The sequence below is a fragment of the Cygnus olor genome, chromosome 12 (genome assembly GCF_009769625.2).
Source record: "Cygnus olor isolate bCygOlo1 chromosome 12, bCygOlo1.pri.v2, whole genome shotgun sequence".
Lineage (NCBI taxonomy): Eukaryota > Metazoa > Chordata > Aves > Anseriformes > Anatidae > Cygnus > Cygnus olor.
The window spans coordinates 14,261,180-14,280,039 of NC_049180.1; the positions used below are offsets into that span (position 1 = coordinate 14,261,180).

Sequence of the window (18,860 nt, forward strand, 5' to 3'; positions counted from 1 at the left end):
GTAAATGTTTAGGTTACCCTCCTGAGTTAAACAGGACAGCTTTAGAGTTATCTAAACAAAATCATGAGCAGCACTAGACATTTCTTTTAACATCTTGGGATAACTTAGGTATGGGACAACTGATCAAGGAAAAGAGTCTGAAATCTCTTACTGGCCTCAGAAAGGAGCCATCCTGCTTTTCTCTGTAATCCTTAGGTAAAAAAGGTTCCCAATATGTTGTCCAACTGCATAGCGTAAGTTACCCCTTCATTCTCAGCCATAAAGACAGCTTAAATTACCCAAGCAAAATTTAACTGCATCTGTAATACAAAAAAGAATGAGAGACGGTAATTCAGGGAACCCTCATTTTATCATAAAAAGCAGACACTCAGAGAGTAGCAAATAAGTAGAAACTGCTTGGAAGCAGTTTTGCAATTGGAGCTAGTGCTCCTTCTACCATCTGTTACAACCACTCTAGCTCTTCTGAGAACAAGGTTAGGTTTGCACATAAAGCAAAGGTTGCTAGGTTTCCTTTAAAACAATGAATAATAACATGTTCTCTGCACAATTACTGTACTTCCTGAGAACAGCATTAATTTTCAGAGAATTTGAAAAGTAAATCTGTTAATAAGCTTAGGAATTAATATTAATTAAACACAAGTTCTTTCAGAAATTTAGCAAAACCCACAAGACTTATAATTTTTCCTTTTTAATTCCTACAGTCTTTGTGTTCGAGTACTATTATCCGTTCAAACTACCCACATCAGACTGTGGTTTTGCTTTTGCTTTATGTTCAAATACTGTGTTTTAAACAAGAATTCTTACTTTTGCTAAAAGTATCTCTCTTAGAAGATGCCAAAGAGTAGAAGCCTCCTACCAAGAACACTAGGAAGAATAACATCGATTCAATGTAATTCCACTTCTCCCAGTCTCAGTGGGAAGAAAACCACTCCAAAACCTCTGCTCAGTAAATAACCAGTTTGAGAGTACCCCTTTCATTGACCTCCCTACCCCAACTATGCATTTACATATCTTGTTGGCTTAGGTTCACATTACAGTTATAGCCATTACATTTTAAGGCTAGAAGGGCATAATTTGCCAGCAGAGCTGGACAAACTCTCCAACTCAGTAACTCATCAGGTCAAGTTAAGGGTGAGTTTCTGATTTTACTACACTAGAGTCCAAAACTTGAACAGCAAAAAAAAAAAAAAAAAAAAAAAAAAACAGTACAACTAAGCATATTGATATATACTAATACCCCTATCTAAAGATGAATGATTTTTGAAACCTTTTAGTAATTTACAAACTGGTGCCCTCACTGGTAACTTTTAAAATTGATTTGCCTGCAGTATCATAATCCAGTTTCTGCAAGGGACATGCATTTTTTAACTCCCTTTAAATTCATTAAAAATACTATGAATTAAAATTATGTACGTGTCAAACCAACAGCTGCAGAACACCTGAGAAAACTGCAGTCTGCATCATGTTATATACAGGTACATGCAAGCTAGCTTATTAGCTAGAATCACCAGCACAGGATAGCACCTGTGTCAGTCACACTTCCCTCCTCTACCTGGAGCAGAGCAGCAATAAGAGACAACAGAGATATAAAACCTACAAAGCAGGCTCAAGGGTTCTTTTCTTAGGCATTTTAAATTAATGTGAAATGCAACACCAGAACACGGAGTCACGGCAGAGTCTCCCAAGGGCTCTGACTGTCAAAGTATGAAAATGGATCGGCTGATTTATGCATTTGCTAACTTCTCCTCTGAGTCCTTACCAGCAGCTAAGAACAGTGGTTTAACACTTCAGACAAGAAATTGTCACTTAGATGCAGGTGACATTTCCCCCCTCCCTATGCACTATTTTTTTCTGTGACTGTCTCTCTCTTATGTCCCAATGAGGGCCTCTTATACTGGACACAAAAACATTGCTAGAGTTTGAAGAGATCGAAGTGCTGAATGTAAATTAGTTCTCCACTAATGCAGAAAACGGACTTTACACAATAGCTTCTCACAACTCTGTCATCCTCATGCCTTCATCCTGAGCTGGAAAGCACCAGCCTATCCAGATGAGAACAACAGCCTGTGATCTTTGTCGGGAAAATGCCAGCAGCAGCACCTTTTGTGGCAGACAACTTCAGGAAGAGAACAGACCAAGACTAGCCAAATTCCTTTGCGCAGGTCTCCGGATAGCTTAGGTAGCATGAGGCTGTGTTAAAAGTCCCTATAATTTACTTACATCTTCTTTCTTTGGCTGTGACACCCCAGGTGTTAAAACCACAATCAAATCCCATTACCTTCTTGTGCTCTAGTTTCTCCTTCTATTAAGCAGATGTTGACCTTTATTATGCACTTTGAGACATACAAATAAAAAGGTGTATGTAAGAGCTGATTATTGTTATAGCTACTAATAATAACACTTGAGCTGTCTAAGTCTCTCAGGTAAAATAATTTTGTATAATTAAGCAAATCCTTCAAATCCTTCCAAATCTCCACCTGAACTTTACAATCTAGATGGTGAAGGCAGTGGAGGAAAGAGGCAATAGAAAATTTCTTATTCACTTTAAACAAAAATGAAAAAATGCATGAAATGCTTCACCCTGGCAGCAGGGATCTGTCATGTGACACAACTCCCCCAGAACAGTTTTGCCTTTTCATTCCAAATAATTCAACTTGCATTAAAGGTTTAGTTCTGAGACCTTCAGTTTATCTCAACAGTTAAGTTTGTAGCAAGGAGATAAATAGTGCTCTTTAAATGAGAACCGATTTCCTTCTCCGAACGTTCCTCTGCATTTGGGTATTGGGTCTTTCCCATGGATCTGAAAGATTTCAATAAAGGCTTCATCCTCCCAGTGAGTGAAACCACAGTGATTTTATCTGTATTATCAGAATTTGCAAGTCTTCTCCCCTCGCTTGCTTTTCACACTTTGTTTTTTTTAAACGGCATGGAAAGCAATTGGCCCTTTACTCAGAGATGGAATCTATGCAAGGGGAACAAGCTTCTAAAGCATACCTCAAAAACAAAACTCAAGCGACATGTTTCCAACTCCAGAAGTAGGAGCACTGTGCTTTTCACAGGAGTCATAAACTTAAAAAAGAATTTGCACGGGACAGAGACACTTTCTAAGTCCACGGCAGCACTGGATGTGAGGCCGTTGGGAGGACACTTCTGCAAGGCTGTATTATTGCTGTCTTTGAAATCATGCGGAGATAAACTCTAACGTAGGATTGGATTATGTCGTATGCACAGAAAGTAAAGCAAGAGCTGCCCTCACCCAGTAAAAGAAATGACGTAAAACCAGAGATATAAGTACTAAGTAAGATGTAAGTAGTACTATGCCATTAAAATTGGCTAGAATGACCCCTTCTAACCAGTTACTGTACGCTTTGTTAGCTTGCTGCTACCCCAGCATAAGACCTGAAGAATTCTGAAGTGAACGAATTGATTCTCGATGACTTCAAAACCACACCAGGCTTTTTACTTACTATAGCTTTTGTCACAGGACTCCACACACATGCAGTTACTAATTAAGCACTACATCAAGAAAATCAACCTTCAAACCTATTTTGTTTCAATGCTCAAATTAAATAGATCATTCCCACACTTTTTTGGTCTAAGAAAGAAACGAGCATTGACCACCTAATGCACAAGCGAGGCAAAGTCATTTCATTATCAAGGTAGACTTGGAATTAAAAATACTTTAGGTATAACGTGCAGTATGTCAGAATGACACAGACATGAGGTAAAGGGGTCTTTTAGCTGGGCCAGAGTTCTGTAATATTTAAAAGAATGTAGTCATCTTTGAATCTTCATATTAACTGGTCCCTATTCCCTGTTCAACTGTAACATTATTTAACAACTTGAATCCATAATTAAGTTCATCATCGCAGGGGAATTTTGAAAGGAGGCTTAATTTTCTGCAAGAGAAATGGAGACATTGCTGTGTGCCTAGCAGGGTAACAAATCAATGACTCAGCAATAGGCAGTTGAAAGCAGATTGTTTTAATCTCTTAGTCCCTAATACATGCATATGCTGAAGGGCAGTCTTTGTGACCCTGGTAATTTTTATGTTGAACAACATGTATGTTCATTTTTTTTGCAAACAGCACTTTATGATGAAAGAATAAACTCCAGCTGTTTATAAACAGATAAGAATATAGTATAGACAGATGTAATTTTTTGAAAAACCTGTATTCAAATATGGAATTTTTGTTTTTGCCAAATATATGTGAAATACTGGAGTATTATCAGACCGCAAGATCTAATATTTGCTTTTTTATGCAATGCAGTATCAATTTTTTTTTTGTTTACAAACAACGGGTACAAAACACCACTGATCCTTATTAAGGGTTCATATTTTTAATGGCTAGTAATAGCTTTTGCTGAGGACTAGTGAGCATATGCACTAGAAAATACCTAAAATTTCAGTTGATATATTTTGCTAGCATTAGGAAAAAAAATCCATTTGTAATGCATTTCAGTAACTAAAAGCTGTGACAGAATCCCAAAACCTGAAATCCAGTATCCTAGGGGATTTTCAGATCCATGTATGTTTGGGTCCACAGATCTGGACCTCTGCACAAAGTTTTTGTTTGTAGTTAATTCCAAATTAAAAGGGCCCACATTCCAGTTTATGAAGAGCACTGCCAGATTCTCCTGAGAATTCAGCATGAACAGCTATTAGTCTTGGAAAAGCAAATCATTGCATGCAGACTTGTATTTCTGCCATTTGTGATTTACAGAAGTGTAACCCCAGGCTTCCTGTTCCCACTACCATTAGTTAATTTAAGTAAACTGTGTTAATAAAGGGAAAAAGCTGTGCTCCCCAGTGTCCCATGCATTTTTGTTTGCTCTTCTTCATATCTCTCCATAGCGATTATTTTGCAAATAAGAGAGAGGAATAGCCACACAGTTCATTGCAATCCTTTCAGTTTTATTTTACTGGCATTTAGGCTTGATTGTCTTTCGATTCCTTTATAAACATGTAGCATGAATAAGCTGGTGTCCAACTGTAATGCCCATAGTACTATACTTGTGTTAAGAAGTTTAGAATGTATGCCTTTTATTAATGAGATTTCTGTAAAAAGAAACTAAAATTCCATGTAAACTACTTCACATTTCAGCACTTAAAATTATACTTGTCTTACCTCCAAAAATTCCGTATTATTTCATGCACATCAAACACTTCAACACATTGTCTAGGCCACAAAACCAATATATATATATAAGTTAGATCAGGTAATCTAGACTAGAAAATTGCTTCTCTGAATTCTTAACAGAAATGACTGAGAGAGAATAGCTTAATTTTATAACTTGTCAATATTTACGGCTTCAAAAAGAAAGGCTCTTACCTTGAGAAACAAGGCTCCCTTGGAAGCCAAGGAGTCCGTTCCTTTTCCATTGGGGTAACAGTGATAGGCAGCATCCATAACAGGATAGCGGCTGGCAAAAAGGAGACCACTGTTCACAAACTTAAAGCTACAGCAGGCATGGCAACTGTAGACCCCAACATCATAGACAATGTATTCAAAATAGTGATGAAGCTGCTCTTTCAATTTCTCTGCAGCTCTTTTGTCAAACACTTCCTGCAAACACAGAAAGTCCAAGTTGGCAGGGAAGAAAGCAGAGATCTCATGATCAAAGGTCTCATCCGTATGTTTCTTTTTCCGCACTGAAGTCTTCTTCATGACCGAAGCCTTGTAGAGGAGCTTGTTGTTAACAGTGCTTTGGTCCACTGTGCCGTCTCCAACACGAACCTTAACTAGTGACTCTCTTGAGGCTGAGTAGCTGTCTAAGCTCCCAGAATCTCCTTCCTTCTGTTTGTGGTTAGGTGTTTTTGAGATCTCTGCGTCACCTTCCAGCGAGTGCTCTGCAGGGCCACTAGCGTTAGCCTGCCCATTGACGGTATCTGTTTCTATGTCTGACATGTGGCCGTTATCCTCTCCGTTTATGCGGACGATGCAGGTGTTTTCCTCTCCTTCATTTGGCTCTCCATTTCCACCCTTATCTTCTCTGCTATCCTCACTGTTGTTCGAGCCAGAGTTGTCTCCTTTATACTCCATTGATGTTGTCCTTTTGATGCCAACATTAACAGTACGATTAGTGCTATCTCCACCCTGGGGGGAAACCAAGCTGCTAAAACTTGCTGCACTGATGGACGTGTTGGTAGGAGAATCTATATATATTTTGATCTGTGGTCTGCTTGCCCCATTTCGGATCCTCCGGCCAATCTCCTTAGCCCTAGCCTGTGTATTGAAAACATTATTAAATCTTGCCAAAGAATCTGGCAGCAGGCAAACATTGGCACTGCCAAAGCAGAAGCTTTTCCCATTCCCTGCAGCCTTCCATTCAGTGAGCAGTGGGGCTCCATTGGCATGGCTCTTATCTTCTAGTCTGGAGTAGATGTATGGCCTCCTGGCTGACTGGAGCGGGGACCACAACAAGAAACCTATCAGAGCAAAAGGAAGAGAGGCTACCAACAGCGCCAAGTAGATGGGAGTGGTAATAATGATGCAAAGTGCATGAAAATAGCACGGATCATCTGCTCTTTGACGTTTTTCATAGGTGGTTGGAACAAAAGAGGCCACAAGCCTATCTGCAAACCAATAACATGGGAAAATTAGGCCCCAGGAAAAGGAATGCAGAACTGACAGAAAGCTGTTGGGAAATGGGGAAGTGTATAAAACCATTGCAACTTAATTATGACAACACTTCAGGGCCTACTACATGATGTCACTGTGTCAAGCATCCATAATAACACTGGTAGAGGGTTGGGGAAACAAGGTCCAGTCAGGAGTTTGTTTCTTCCAGTAAGAGTCAATAAGAAAACTGTAAGAGCACCATTTCACTGTGTTGGAGTAAAAAGAAAAGAAGGCCACTGTTTTTGTTTGGCTTTTTGGCATTTGTATTTGTCAAAGGATGTCATTGTTCACTGGAGGCTGCCATAACGAAACACTCCAGAGGCAAAGAGAAAATCTGTAAAAACAAAAGACACAAAACACATATAACAGTTACTAAAAGTTTAAAGCAGGTTTGCTCATGCTGATTTTGCCTTCATAATATTTCCCTGTTTTGTTTAATTTAATATTTTTGACAGTCTTTTACAGATCATGCATCTAGATCAACTCCAACTACAAGAGACTGGTATTTTGGCAAATTAAATCAGAACATCAACCACTTAATGCACATGACAAATGTTGTCATAGAAGACGTTTCTACTACAAAGTTTAAGCCTTACATTCAGAAATATATGTTGGACAGTTTAATATTCATTTATTTATATTAGCTGCTTTCAAATCTTCACAAATGGTGTGAAGCAGCTATCTCTAGGCATCTAGCATTTTATCACTGAAGTTAAACTTATTTGAATTGCCAAGGCCTTTAACAGAAGAAAAAAAAGCGATGCAATGAAGGTATAATGGCAAAGGCACCTTGTATTCAAGAACAAAACCCATGCTTACTAAAAAATGGTTTGCTTTGCTGCACTTCAAAATGAGTTGACTTACATTAATAACAATACCCTTCTTATGGTTAAAAATGGCTTCAAATTTTTAATTTTCACTTTATTAAAAACAGTACATCAAACTGCTTTGCTTTAATATTTAGGTATTTAATACTCATATTTTAATTCAAGTTGTAGATCAATTTCATTGCAACAGCCCAGAAAAAAATCTTAAGAAGATTTCCTATAAAAGACTTCTTACGTATTCTATGATTCTATATGGTGCATGCTTAAGCAAAATATGAAGTCATCCTAGTTAATATTATTATTTATAAATTTCAATTTTCAGCTTTGAATAAAACAACACTAACTGAATATATAAAATAAGAAATTTCCTCTGAAGACAGAGCGTGTCTTTGAAAGGTTGTCTTACCAGTTGTGAAATTCACATCTGAGGAATTTATCAAATGCCATCATTAAAAAAGACAAAATGGTAGAGACATGGTATGTACAGCTTACGTATCTTTTTTAAGTCATTTAATCTTAACAACTTATAGTAAGTTGAGGTTTTATCACAGGTTTTGATAGTAGGAACTGTAAATGATTTTTTAATAAACACTCCTGTAAATCAAACTTTATCAGCCTTGACAGTGGTATCACCAATGAATGTGATATCACTTTCTTCAAACTGAAATTGTGATACTACCCAATAAGAACAAGAAATGGAAAGAATGGAAATAAGTAAAGCAAAGCAATCAGGTCACTTATCAAGCACTCTAAAGAAGTATAAAAGAAAGTAAGAAGGTTAGAAAAGGAGTTTTACAATGAATTAATCTCTTCATCAGCAAAGCTATATAACTGATGAAGGCAGAATTCCCATTTATAATATTTCAAGTTTAAACCTAGAATGTAAATAATATTGAGCAGTACTGAATAAAAAAATTCAACAAGTTAGAGAGAGGATGTATATTGGACCATGCTTCAAAACTCTTCTTTAATTTTGACATCTTAGATAAAAATTACAGAAGAATATTTATTGGCATAAATTCAATTAAAATTTGGGACTCCTGGAAAGCCAAACTTAGGGAAATAGTAGGTTGATGCATATTTTAAATATTCTGCAGGGCACACACAGACAGGTGGACATTTCTATTTAACAGCAAGTAAAACAATGATATGGAACACAGAAGAAAGTTTTACAAAGCAACAGTGCCTCAATATCAAAATAAAATGCAATTCTTCAATTTTCTATCACCATTTAGATTTTTGCTTCTCCAAACCAAGCCCTTGCAACTGATTTACATTCCTCCTGGCAGCACGTTTTTAATTGTGGCACACATGCAATACCACACTGCCTACTCAGAGTATACTATACTGGTCAGAAGTGATAAATAAGGCATTAAAATACATAGCTTAGCTAGCTCTCTTTTTACCACACACATTTTTTGTTTATTAACGATAAGAAAATTCTTTCTTCAACCTAAATTCCTGATCAGCAGGACTGAGCGTAGTCATAGCACATCAGATCTGCAGATATACATTTTTAGTAGGCACCTTGGATAAAAAGAGAATTTTGTTAAAGAAACAGATGAGATAGCTCATAACAAAAACTAACTGGAGACAGCAATCCTAAAATACAGTGAGAAAAACTAGGTTTGGTGGGAACAAGATTATGAAAGCCTTTGAAAGTGAAACCAAGTAACTGGTACCCACATACTACAAAGAAGCAAAATAACAGCTCACAGCCAATTGCAACTGCTAGCACTAGGGCAGTCAGCTATGTTTACTGCAATACGTGGTCCTTTCCCCCCCCCCCCCCCCCCCCGATGGTGCAATTTCCATGGAAATTGCAAAAGTTGAATTAAGGAAGATATTTTTTTCTTTTTAATTGTTAGCTTAGCAAAACTTTTACAATCTTATACATTATGTTTGAGTTTAAATAAATGAGTGACTAGTCAAGTGCCAAATAACAAACACTTGGCATTTACTACTTGCTGAAGGCATTTTGGGATGTTGATAATGGGGGGAAGCCTAGCAGATTTGTTTTCCTGAAGGATTTTTAGGACTCTTCAGTATGACTCTCTCAGAAGACACTCTGGCATCTACGAATCATATGTTAAAAGATAACATTAACCCTGTCCAATTACGTTATTACTGTTAGACAAGAAAAACTGTGAAGAAGTTATTCTCTTCTTCTTGATGCTTAAAATGCTTTATAAAATCCACATTGATTTACATAATCACTCCACAGACTAGAAAGATTCTTCTTTACAGCAGTCCCAAGGATAAAGGAAACACTGTGGTTTAGGGTATGTGAAGTAAGGATGGACTGCAAACCTGGTACCTGGTATTTCAACTTTCAGGCTAATGAACTTTATGGTAAAAAGTGACATTATACTCTGCAACCCCACTGCAATTTGACCTTTACTATTCTAAAATCACGTGCCAGAAGGAAATACAAAAGTACAACAGATTCATAACAATTTGTCTAATTAGGTCTTCTACAGATAAGACTTTCTTAAGTGTATGATGACAGGGTGTTAAAGCTCCTAGGGAGACATGATGCCAAGTGACAGTTTTGTAAACAGAGCAGTCAACACCTGCGCAGCGGTGTGGTGAAGTAGAAATCAAGCCCAGATAACTCATGCAGGTTCTGTTACGGACTGCAGTATCAGTAAGTTACAAGATAAACAGCTGTCCAGCAACCCATAAAATGTTCAACTAAAATGGATTCACAAAAGCAATTATTCACAAAATTATCCACATTATGGGAACATAGTAAATCTAAGGGACTCACGTTTCCTGCAGATAAAACATACTATCATATGTATTAGTTAAAAAGGAAGAAAAATGAATGTAATCAGAAATCCTTTCACTGGATAGAATCATCCAGCAAGTACCATAAAGCAAACTGGTTAAGAGTGAAGTCTGTTTCAAAAATATTTAGCAAGAATGTAATTACTTGTGAACAGTAAGGACTGAATGATGGCTCAAGACAGCATGGTGACTGCTACCCTTCCTGTGCCTTAAACAAGGACGGTACCTTTGAAAATCGTGGAAGAGTGGCTGTATGGTTTTTGACCAGGTGCCAGCTACATTCACTGCTGGCCCAGTTGAAGTGGGGAGGCAATAGGGAGCTGAGTACACAGATGCATTCCATCGATTTTCTTCTCTGAATTCTAGTAGTATTCTCACAACTAATGGTACAGAACTATAAAAACTCTGGCACCACAGCAAATTTTAAAACATGGTAGTTGGAGAAAAGGAAGGAGGGAATCGTGGTCTGGGTGTCCTTTCATATTTACATATTGCAGACAGAAGACATCGGCACATCAGGACCCTAATTAAAAAACACTCTGCTTGGAAGTAAAATAGTATTCTAATTTATTAATTTTATAGATGAAGGAAATCGCGCAATTTGCCAAAGCTGTGTTACAGACTTACTGGCACACACAAACAGGAACTTAGTTTCCTACTCATCTCTTAGCTACAAAACCATATGTGTGCTAGTGCCCCAAAGCAACCCAAAAAGAGACAAGAAAGAGGCATAAGAGACACATTTTTCATTTCTGCAAGATCTTAAAGGCTGGTGGGAAGGCACCACACGAGTCAGCTGCAACTTGGAAAACATGACGTCAGTAACACCTCTCCTAATGCAATGGTTTAGATGGAGCCCAGAGCTAAAATGCCTAATTCCTTGTGATGATGGGTATTACTTGGTAATCCAATGCTTTATTCATAGGGGCTTGAGAGATTAAGGGAGAATTTAAGATACTGCAATGAAACAGATATTTTTATATGCTACAAAGAGGTAAACAGCAGTCTTGCTTCATTGTTTTTATTATTTTCCAAGTGTTTGAAGGCTAAAAAAAGACTTCATTTAATTTTTTTTTATGATGCCAATATAGAACATTTCAACTTTAGTGATAAAGACAACAGGTGGAAAGGTTTCAAAGATTTTTATGATTATAATTATGCCCAGAAGTGCACTAGAGACATCATAGATCAAGAGATGTTCCTAGCTCCAACGTAGCTTACAAACTAGATAAAGGACAATACAAGTCATCAAATGATAGAGAACGAGAAGAAAAACAAAGGCTGCAATAATGAGGTTATGCGGACAGTCTAGAAATGGGCAGAAAGTATTTAACTTCCTTTTTCTTAGAAAATTAACACTTTCAAATTCAGACAATTCAAATTTCTTCAAATTTGCTATTAATATCTCAACTAGTTTTAAAATACATGTGAATCACTGCAAGAACATAGGTTTAAAAAAATTAAATGGCTGAACTGTGTAACTGATTTAGAAAGTTGCTCTGTGGGTTCTGTTTTTGTTCATGAAATGTTTACATAAATTCATTAAAACTTGTTTTTCTGGAATCCTGACAATTGCTTGATCTTCAGTGAAAGCTGTACCAATACATTTCTAAAATTGGATTCTATTGGATTCTAGAAAAACAGATTGTTTAGAACGTGTTAACTTTTTTTTTTTTTTAGTTTTACTTCATTATTGTCAATTGGTTGTTATTTGAAGTAGAGAAATACAGCTTACAACAATGCTACCGCTACACCACACAAAATTGCAAAATTCAGTGTTTGACAGTGAGAATAGGCAAGATAAAGACTTGTGCCTGTTTGCTTTTCCACGTCTCTTCAGCATCACAGCAAACACAGGTCATAGGGAAGTCAAAATCAAAACTTCCACACAGCTTGGAGGAAACAGACCAAAATAGAGAACTGAGTGATCCCCACTCAGGCTCTTGTCGTTCCTTATTAGACCCACCACAGACTCATCTCTGCTTTCTTCCATGGTCTTGTCTGCTTTTGCTCTCCCCAGACTTCATAAATTCTCTCTCTCTTCATTTACATTCTCTTTCTAATTATTATGCATGCTTTTACATGGGGTCTAGTTTAACGACTAACTTCCTTTCTGGAAAAAAAAAAAAAAAAAAAAAAAGCAAAATACACGTGAATTGTTGTCCGTGCTTGATTGCATAACTGTAATTAGAGATGCAGATATCTCAAGGTGCTAACGGCTCTAATGGAGATGCTTTCTTTTTCCCTTGTGGTCACTTCACAGCCTGATGTTTTAACTAAAATCCTGTTGATTTAACAGGATTTTAACTGATTTTAACTAAAGTCCTCACTCTCTGATACAGTTCAAGATGTACATTAAAGGGAATTTTAGCAGCACTTACCGGCTCACCTTAACTTCCACTTAAATCAATATAATGTTACAGCTTATGAAACAGTTAGTAAAAACTTAGTGAAAATGTGCATTTGCTTTGACATGAGAATCTGAACTCGGTCCATTGCCAATGCTGATGAATAAAGCAGTATCCATTCAACCCAAGGATTTGTCAGAAGGAGAAGGGAAGAAGGTATTTTAGCAGACTTGCCATTGCAACGTTGATTTACTAGTTTTTGCCTAAACTTTCTTCCTTCTTTCTAAAGAAGGTAATCAAACATTTCCTGGCTACTCTGCACCATGCCTCTTTTGTGTCTAAAAGCTGCCATCAGGCAAAAAGCCACTACAAACAGTGTCTAGCTTAATTGAAATAACCTGTAAAAAATAAAGTATTAAAAAGTGTGAATTTACATGTCTTATTGAATGCCAGCAGTGTCCGCAGTTAAGTATGTGTTTGCAAGAAAAAGAAACCAACAATCCCCAACAGTTCACAGAACCTGCTAAAGCCTCTGGCATACTTAGTAAGGAGCAGGGTACGATGCAAGCTCTATTCAAAAACAAACAAACAAAAAAGTACCAAATACTGGGGCTGTGTTTTCAAATGGAGCTTTTGGAACATTTACTGAAATTCAGTGAAAGACGTAGAAGCTGTACATTTAAGCATCTAAGGAGCTGTTAATCACAGCCTTAGTAGTTTAAGGGACCTGAAAAAGGCTTGGGAAGCCAACTGACTTCTCAGAGCAAATCAGCTCTTGTGTAGCAGCCTACCTGATGGGCTGAACCGGCAGCAACAGAGGTAGCTCTTGTCATAGCTCTTGTCAACTGTTACCTGCATACAACCAGTGGGAGGAAATAATCCTGCTCATTTGACAGAAGACTGACTGTGGCTGGCCACCTGCTTAGAGACCTCAGCAGAGAAACCAAGCTTCATACTCGCATGGTGTCCTGTGTACTTCCTCAGCCCAAACGGGAGTTTCTCTACCGCCGAGCTGAAAATCTGCTTGTGGTCAGACTGCAAAACTTGCTCTGTAGTGCGGCATGGCAACACATTCTCATCTCCAAAAGCAAGTCATCTCAGTGTGGTAGTCCCAGATCACATTGCCAGGCCAAAAAGCATACCCACACACCTTCTGCTACCTAAATTAAATGGGATTAGGTTTTATACTTAAAATAGAAAGTCAACTACATCAGTGTATGGGAACACATTACATATCTAAACAAATATAGCTGATTAAGAAACATTACATTTTTGTCCCTTTTTTAATTCAAAATGGGTAGAAAATTGGAGCTGAATTGGATATTGTAGAAGACAACCAGCATTTATATTCCTGAGAGCAACCTGGATTCCCACCTACCCCATCAGATGTTACTTGCTTAAAACTTACTTTTGGAGTCATAAATGCAGACGGGACACATCGTATCTTATATGCATATAAGAAATGTTTGTTTTTGTTTTGTTTTGTTTTTCTTTATGTGGATAAACTGCAATCCCAACAATGAACAGACAATCAGGGTATCTACACAAAGCTATACACCGACTTTACTAACGAATCCCAGCAGGCCTGACCCAAAGCCAGAAAACCTCAGCAATCCAATTCCAAATTCTATGTTACACCTCCAAATCTTTGTGCATTCTGTTACTTGAAGGTGAGTGCACCAATACCAGACTGAGCACAGGCTGACTTGTGAGGTGCTATGTGGGAACTTTGTCACAGGGCACTCGGTTCTGCTTCACTGAAGGCGTAAAGATTCTTCTTAAAATCTGGTCTGCAGTAACTTTTGACAGTTATTTTGGTTTCAGTGGAAATGGAAGCAGACACACCTTTTATGCAGCATTTTAGAAGGGCCAACACTACCAACGGACCCAGTTGCCTAAGGCAGTAATTAGTGCCAGCTGCAACCAGCAAGGACATTACTTTGAAACGCAAATTTAAGTGTGTCATTTGAGTAATTCAGGACTTCACACACACACAAAATCATAACCAGCAAAACAACCTCTTTTCATATAGGAGACAATCACCTGTTTCCAAATTACCAATTCGTATTTATGGCCTTAGGAGCCAGTAAGAAGTAGAATCAACAGCATATCCACTAATGGTTGAAAAATAACAGTGAACACTTCCTACGGCTTCAAGTTTTCCGGAAAACCTTGTTATCAGGCAAGAATTAGACAAATAAATTCATCTGACCACTTGGTGATCTCACTCAGTACCTGGAAAGCTAAACACTCTCTATTTTGAGCCCTTATTTGGTGTACTTTGGTAGTGAGACAACTGCAGCATACAAATGCATGAATCTGTGACACTAAGCTCTGTTTATAAAATAGAAATGGAATGGGCTCTATTTACAAAATCACCTTTTGGTGTGCTTTAGCCTTGTATTTTATAGGAGCTGGCATAATTCAATAATGGCTAAATAAATCTGATCTTTGTAGATGGTTTGTTTAACAAATCTTAGTGAGATGAAACAATATTAGCTTTGGCTGCCCAAAAAAAAATTGAAGATAAAATTTTTCCTACTCATCTTTCACCATCTAAAACCTACAGAGGCCTAACTACAGCAGTGTCTAGTGTGCATAAATTGTCAGGGGTTATGTGCTGCCTCTAAAATGAAAAGCTGTTCTTTCTCAAGCAGCACTTTAAGCCTTCAGGCTTCTGGTTAGTCCAGTATGGCTCATCAGATAGAATTATAAAGTAATCAATTTTCCCCCGAGTGGATATTTTTATACTGTCGAAGTTGTTCTTACCAGCTGGCAAAGAAAAGTTACTTTAGCCTACAGTAAGTCCAACACAAATCCATGCTAATAAGTATCTGTTCTAAAAAAAGCTCACCTAGAATTCTCAGAATAGTTTATAAAGGAAATTAAAATACAATACAACTAAATTAAAACACAGACATCCCTATGAAGAAAAATTAAAGTCCATTTGTTCATGTTCTACATATGGAAAATTGAAAAAACAGAGTATTTGTATCTTAAGCAAATTTTCACAGAAAGCCTGAGATTAGACTCCTTAACTAATGCTTTCCTGCTTTACTGACAAAGTCATATTTCCTCAGGATTCACAGAGATCTAATTGTATGGTAGATAGTCATAAAAGAATCAGCATCAGTCAAAACTCAACAAATACTGAGTTGTCCTCCAAAAACCTGTTACTGTATCAGCCTTTCTGACAAAATGCAAGAATACTGCACAAGAATTCCAACTCAAGGGTTTTCTAAGCTTAAATAGTTTTGAGATACATAACAAAAAGCACCAACCTTTCTCAAGCAACTAAATATAAATGTTAAATATAAATCTATTAAAATTCTGTTTCCAAACAAATTTAAAAAAAAAAAAAAAAGACTCTACATCTGACTTTTTGAATATGGTCCAAATTCCAGGAAAAATATCTTTACTTATCTGTAAATCTACTTCACTGTAATATACTGTTAGAATGAGGTGCGCCAATCCTCTCATACTTTCATTTCATGTTACAGAGTAAGAAATAAAGATTGTTAGCAATTCATGATTGTTTTTAAATATCCCATCCAAAAAGCTTGTACTTTGTCTAAGAGGACACATTCATTTCTCGTTGCCTTTACATAAAGCACGGATAAATTTTGCTCAGATATTCCAAAGCTATTCATCTCTCAAGCACTTATGAATAAAATATTTAAATCCACAAGATCTATTTGGTGATTTGTGTTAAAGCCATTCCTAAGCAGAGAGAGAATTTTTCACAGGTTTATTGGAGGAAGCTTCACTCCCTGTTACAGCTACAGAACACATCACGGAATAGTAGCACAGAGCTGGTTCAACTGTTCCCTGCCTACAGCAGAGTAATATGCCACTATACGTCACACTGGGTGCTTCAGGAAGAGCAGGAAGTTGTACCTAGGTAGGACACATGCCAAGAATCCACTTAGTGTCCACCTAGATAACTCTGCTTCTACACATTTGTAGAGACACTCCGCAGCAATTTTTAAATGTTGTCATCACAATAGTATTTTTTGAAAAAAAAAATATTCTAGGCTCACAAGAACGCAAAACAGAAGGACTCTGATATGTTTCCCACTCATCCTAAAACTTATTTACTTTTTATTAAGCATTGGGTTATACAGAAGATGCTGATCCTTCCTCTTTGCCTTCTGAGACATCCTGACAAACTGGGAAACACGCTCAGCACGTCCTGGACACCTTACTGGTATAGCACAGGAAACCGTGTTCAGTCACAAAGCAGCCTTTAAAGTCTCCTAATGCTGACTGACAAGAAGTGGGCGCCTGGCACTCTCCAGTGAATTGTCTAAAACTCTCCCGTATTTTCTGCTGGCAGAACACATCCCAGCTCATGCCAGGATGCTTCCAACCTTCCAGGGTCCATGTTTCTGAGATCCCTACTCGCATGCTTCAATGTGCGTTTGTGCACTGGTTGGTGAGGATTTGGTAGAACAAATTGGAAGTAACATTTAAGGGTGTGGGGATCTTATTTTGGAGCAAAAATATTTTAAGAATAAAGGGAAATTAATTTTTGGAGCATAGGCAAAATGATGCTTAATCCATACCACACCCTAAAACATCAGAATTGTTACTTACAACTATTGTTGTTACTCAAACAGGTCCAGGTTTACACGTTTAGAATAGAAACAAGAATCTGTACTACATATGAAATGTCCTATCACTTCTACCTCTAACTGGAGATTTGCATAAAAGAGCTAAAAACACAAACATAACAAACAAACAAACAAACCATAAGATTTTAAAAGCAAAGAGTAATGAACTAGTGAGACTGAACAGGTACTCTATTTGTTTATACATATCTGCATACAAAGCTCACATTACTTTCTATGGACTTTTACATTTTCCTGAAAAATAGGGTAACTGTTTGTTTTTTCTGTTATTAAATGCAGTTGTAAAGACCAGAACAACCTACAGATATTTCATTTTACACCTCCCACTGCCATTTTTTTAAATTACTGTTGCAACGATGAAATCAACAATTTTTCTCCACCCAGAACGAGCAGGAGGGACAGGGTGCTTTATTTACATATTTAAGAGGAATCCCTGCAGTGTTCTTGTATGATCACCAGCAGACGATGTGCACTAGATGCCTCTCTCAGCCATCAGCAGAAGAAAAAAAAGTTTAAATATTTAATAGGCTTTCTAAAATTTCTACTGAGTCAAACTATCACAAGGACTTTCATTGTTCCTGAAAGTAAAATGTTTAATTGAAATAGCTGTTACTTAATAAATCGCCAGAGGCTGCGTGCACAAATGCACAATATTTCCAGTTTGTACATGTAGTAAAACTTTTGAGAATCAGAAGTCTTGACTGCTAAGTAGGCCTGGGCCTATCGTCCTATAAACAACTTGAGCTCAGTAGTCCATTTCAGATGCAAAGCAAGCATCCTAGATCCTCCCTCCTGCCTTCACTCAGGCAGGTGGGCGTTACTGTTCTCACTGCTTAGCAAGAGGGCAAGACACCACAAATAAATGCTGAAATAAATGCTGCTGTTCCTGGGGGGGGGGGCGGCGGGGCTGGTTAATAAACAAACAACCTGAGTGTGTTAAAATTTGGTCAAAATATTTTTGTCCTCACCAGGTCTCTGAGGCATATTCAGAATGCAAGCAACTCATTTTAGCTTCCAAAAAATTTGTTTTTAGCAGCCTCTATACAGCCAGCTCTACCACTGCAAGTTAAATGGAGTTTTGGTTTTATAAGACCTGCATCAATATATTTGTCAAGTTTGTTCCACTTCCTGGACCAACTGCGCAGTGTGTTATTTTTGAAGAGCACCCTCAGACATGTGCAATTCCTATATAAATTATTAGGGTTATAATAGTGCAAAGTACATCATTTGTGGTCCTGCACCTGGGTAGGAATAACCCCAAGCACCAGTACAGGCAGGGGGCTGGAAAGCAGTTGTGTGGGGAAGGACCTGGGGGCCCTGATGCACAAGTTGACCGTGAGGCAGCATTGTGCCCTTGTGGCTGAGAAGGCCAATGGGATCCTGGGGTACATCATTAAGAACACTGCCAGCAGGCTGAGGGTGGCGTCTGAACATGAGGAAAAACTTCTCTACCATGAGGGTGACAGAGCACTGGAACAGGTTGGCCAGAGAGGTTGTGGAGTCTCTTTCCCTAGAGGCATTCAAAATCTATCTGGACACAATCCTGGGTAATGTGCTCTAGGGGATCCTGCTTGAGCAGGGACACTGGACTAGATGATCTCCAGAGGTCTGTTACAACCTTAACCATTCTGTCATTTGCAC

At 37.8% G+C, this 18,860-nt stretch overlaps 1 protein-coding gene across 6 annotated transcripts in view; it reads right to left on the bottom strand.

The window, feature by feature from the left end:
- SMPD3 (sphingomyelin phosphodiesterase 3) overlaps positions 1 to 18,860 on the bottom strand; it is a 118,069-nt gene that overhangs the window by 27,858 nt on the left and 71,351 nt on the right. For all 6 annotated transcript variants that reach the window (XR_005823522.1, XR_005823521.1, XM_040570791.1 and 3 more), the window contains exon 2: positions 5,334 to 6,957. Coding sequence is in view for 4 of the 6 variants with exons in the window: in XM_040570791.1 (XP_040426725.1) it covers positions 5,334 to 6,671 (1,338 nt within the window). In the remaining 2 variants the exon portion in view is untranslated. The remainder of the gene's footprint in view (positions 1 to 5,333; positions 6,958 to 18,860) is intronic.